We start from the raw sequence: 4,368 nt of genomic DNA, 5'->3' as shown, positions 1-4,368 counted from the left end.
GCAATAAAAAGTATCACAACAACCACATTAAACAAATTATGACAATCCGAGTCCAGTCATTTCTCTTCTCTAATAAAAGCATCAAATCTCCGTTCAAGAAAATCATTCTCACTCAGCTGTCAATAACACCACTGACACGTATCTGGGATATAACTGGCGTAACTGAATCATGAGCTCTACCTACATGTGCGATATACTGTCTGTATCACGTAATAAAACAGCCTTCCCTGTGTTTGATGATCAGGACAGCGTCCGGAGATCCCTGAGGATCGGTGGCCGGGGCCGACCGTTTGATGAGGAGTGATTTGCGGGGTTCAGGGATGAGCTTCCTTTAGAGCCCGCTGGGCCTCAGCTTCGGTCAACACGGAGAAATCCCTGTTAAAAGAGAAAGGTCCGACTCCCTCTGAAGTAATTACACCCTGGCTGTTCTCTGAGCAGGGCAGCAGAGAGCGAGACGAACAGGCCCGAGACCAGAAGTGAGAGCTGAGTCTACCCGGCACGCAGCCGGGTGTTACCACGGTGACCAGACGTGCGGGGGGGTCGAACTTTGATGACAACGGGATTAAATCCTGAAATTGAAATGTGACACTCGGACGCGGTGATGTGGCAGAAAGTTGAGAGAAGCTGTGCGTTAATGAGTCCGGCAGAAGAGGCCGAACTGCCTGATGAGAAGTAATGAAGATAGCAAGGACAAAAAAAAAAAGACACTTAGATGCTCGAGAAAATTCAAAATAGATGTATTTTACAGGATAAGAGGGCCAAACATTGCTTCAGTGATGGGGAATACACTGAGGTTCACAGGTGGAGGTAAAAACGTTGTTCTGTGAAGCTGGGCAGACGCTGCGGTTACTCTCGCTTTAATGAGCCTTTCGATCAGCTGAGCCACCGAGTGGGAGCTCATCACCATGTGAGAATAAAACCCAGTTTTGTCCTGTGAAACTTTCAGTGAAGTTTATACAAACAGGACAACCACATAATATATACAAGGTGCGATCAAAAAGTTCCAGCGCTGTCCCTGTTGTGCACAAACGGAGTGCAGCTCAGTGAAGACCAGGCAGCAGCAGCTTGGTCGCTTGATCAACATCAGCACCTGAGTTACACGTTTTTGTGACATTTTATTATTTACCTGAAACAAAATTCATAAAATTTTGTGGCAAATTCTGGAAAATGGGGAAATGTTTCAGAAAGTCAACGGCGATGAAGTAATGAAGCAGACGAGGTGTTTTCTTTGACAGTTGTGTGAGTTGTGGCCGTGAATCGTTCTCCTCAAAGCATCTGACCCGCTCAACTTCTCCCTTCTCTCAGTTTAAACTGAAGGGTCGCCGTTTTAAAACTCCAGAGGACATCCAGCATTCATTGCGGACGGTGCTGGATGCGTTTACAGAGCAGGACTTCCAGCTGCAGCAGGACGGGATGACTTTAAAAGAGGTGGCAGCCAGATTTAAATCAGGTACAGTTTTTGGTTGTTATATAAACTCTGAAATCTTTGATCACACCTCGTATAACAGTGTTTTTTGTGTTGTTCTACTATGAATGAAAGAAAACTGCAAAATCCTGAGCTGCAGATTGCTGTCAGACTGTATTATCTGTCTGCTCTGAAGCACAGTTCAGCTCTATATCGATCATGTTACATGACAACATGTAAAACACGTCAAATGAAATCCAGCCCACTGCAGATCGCAGCAGATCTTCAACTGCAATTTCCGAACATGCCAGAAAATCCACGCGGTCATCCAGGAGTCAGAGTGCTGATGGTTCCTCTGATTATTCAAACACGGTGACCGCACCTCAGACCGCGTGTCAAACAACAGCTGATCCGGCAGAAAATGTGTCCCGATTCTGAAATTAGGAGAGGTTCACCAGCTCGGGGCCGAAAAAAATTGGGCCAAAAATGCGCACGGTGTCTGGCAGGTGTGACGTGAACATTAAAACGTGTTCAGACCTTTCATTCAACAGAATTATTGGTGCCCTAAAAAATACAAAACATCGTACGAACACTGTTCAAATTGGAACAATCGTCTTTCACCTCCCGGTTGGTCGATCTTCTTCACAGTTCGGGCTTCAACACTGAACAAAGAGCCTCAGTCGTGTTTTTCAGGGACTCAGCGTTGACTTTTCACTTTCAACCCAGATCAGTTCTTTACGTGACCGACTCGCACAATAAGGTTCCAGCTTTCCAATATCGAAGACGGAGGACGTGGAGTACGCGAGGCTTCAGGTTTCCAAACCATAAATATCCAGGTTCAGATTTTACAGAATGCCTGCCCCCCCCCCCCCCCACAGAGATGTGTATTACCTCCTCTGTGGCACGAGTCCTGTGATTCTCAGATTTGCCCAGCAGCGAAGCTCCCCCTCTGCTAGATGGAGCCGAGCCCTGCAGGGTGTCGAGTCTTTGGGGCGTCTCTGGCTAAAAAAAGGAGGACTGGGAGGGAGGGTTGAGCGAGGTCGCCGGTACAGGAGGACACAGCAGAGAGAAAGCTGGGAGACTCGGGCTCCGCACGGCGCTAGGACTGTTTCAGCCGTTTCCTCGGGGGACCCAGGAAGGGACACTGGGCCGAGGCCAGCGAGTGATAGGCCTCCGCCACCAGGTGAGGGTGGGAGATCACCATGGACTTCCAGCCGGATGTTTCCATCACATCAGCGGCGTGACTGAGAGGAAAACAAAATACAAAGTGGAGAAAAAAAGCAGGAAGAGACTTTGAGAGAAGAAACTACAACGGACGAGCACATAGTGAACAAATACCACAGTTTGGGAGAGTTTTGGGATTATAAGAGTCCATCTGTGTGGAGAGCAGCTCTGAGACATTAAGGATTTGTCATACCAGCTGGCAGAGCTGTTGTTTACTTTATATTTTAAAATATTTAACCCCCCAAGTTCATTTCAGAGATAAATATCATCACACATATAAAAAGGCAACATTGAAGTATCATAAATATGTGGGCATGTGATGAAAAGACTGCTGAGTCATAGTTTTATCATAGTTCATATCTGGAATAGACGAATCAGGAGGAACCAGAAAACTAATCATAAACTATTTTGATAATCAACTTATTTCTTTAAGTCAATTTTCAAACAAAAAAGCCAAACGTTACTGATTTTCTGCTTTTCTGTGTCTTTCTTTACAGTAAATTGAATCCCTTTGATAACTGGACTGTTGGTAAGACATCATACATATCATAGTCTTCAGAGAAATAATATCTCTTGCTTATACCTTATATATTTGCTGGAGAATTTTGTGCATTATCATAAGAGGATTCAAAAATAATTCAAAATGAAATGTCTATACATTTATGAAAGTACAGGACTCACAGGAAGCAGTGTGTCTGGTGTTTTAAGTCCACTTTGCATTCTCTATAGTCCGTTAGACTGCAACACCAAAATAAAAACAATCAAACATTATTTTATTGTTTCTTTTTCTTTCGGGTTCCTTTCAACCAATTTATATTTTCACCACTTTCCACAATTATTAAAAAAAAAAAAAAGTCATCTGTTCTGGTTGATGTGGAGAAACAGAGTAACCCAACATCTTTCTTTTTTTTAAGATAAATAAACGGCCAATTCCTGATATATGATTTGTTTATTCTTGAAAATTAACACAGGAGAATCCTAACAATCTTAAAATGAATAATTTTTCAACATATTTCAAAGCCTTTGCTTTATCATTGTTTGTTTGTGTGTGTGTGTGTGTGTGTGTGTGTGTGTGTGTGTGTGTGTGTGTGTGTGTGTGTGTGTGTGTGTGTGTGTGTGTGTGTGTGTGTGTGTGTGTGTGTGTGTGTGTGTGTGTGTGTGTGTACTTGTGGTCATCACCACCCACATATGCGAGCCTCCACCTGCGGACCCTGTGGCGATCTCCACCCTCGGGGTGCTGCGCTGCACTATCACGTCCACCGCTGTGTGGCCTTTAGTGACATTTTTCATGTTTTATTGTGTGTAAATAAACAACAGCGTGCGTCCGTGTGTGTGTGTGTGTGTGTGTGTGTGTGTGTGTGTGTGTGTGTGTGTGTGTGTGTGTGTGTGTGTGTGTGTGTGTGTGGGTCCTGCGCTCCTCCAGCTGACCTTTGACCCTGCTCTCAGTGGAGGAAGTGAACCTCTGCTCACAGTAATGGAGAGCGAGCTGAAGCTGAGGCAACAGGCCGTCTAAAGGGCACGAGGAGAGCAGCCACCGCGGGGGGGCGGGTTGGGGGTTGGGGGTTGGAGGGGTTGGAGGGGTTGATGGAGACGGCAGCAGGGACAAATATATATATATGTGTATATATATGTTATGATATAATTTGATTTACTAAAATGCCGATTTTGGAGGGCATCACTAAATTGTTTCAGTGTAAGTTAAGAGTGTAATAAGTGAGTTTGTTCTCACTATGTTTCAT

The 4,368-nt window shown here is 44.7% G+C and overlaps 1 protein-coding gene across 1 annotated transcript in view; it reads right to left on the bottom strand.

Moving 5' to 3' along the window:
- Positions 1-721: 721 nt before the first annotated feature.
- The window catches only part of spop (speckle type BTB/POZ protein), a 49,639-nt gene continuing 45,992 nt past the window's right edge, over positions 722-4,368 (bottom strand). The window contains exon 9 of the mRNA XM_069716258.1: positions 722-2,649. Within this exon, the coding sequence (XP_069572359.1) occupies positions 2,505-2,649 (145 nt within the window). The 3' untranslated portion in view covers positions 722-2,504. The remainder of the gene's footprint in view (positions 2,650-4,368) is intronic.

The sequence above is a fragment of the Brachyistius frenatus genome, unplaced genomic scaffold, assembly GCF_029030835.1.
Source record: "Brachyistius frenatus isolate BFR_SWC_R1_liver_20210118 unplaced genomic scaffold, ASM2903083v1 Contig_154, whole genome shotgun sequence".
Lineage (NCBI taxonomy): Eukaryota > Metazoa > Chordata > Actinopteri > Embiotocidae > Brachyistius > Brachyistius frenatus.
Note: the sequence above shows the minus strand (reverse complement) of the source record. Positions and strands in the feature narration are given on the sequence as shown.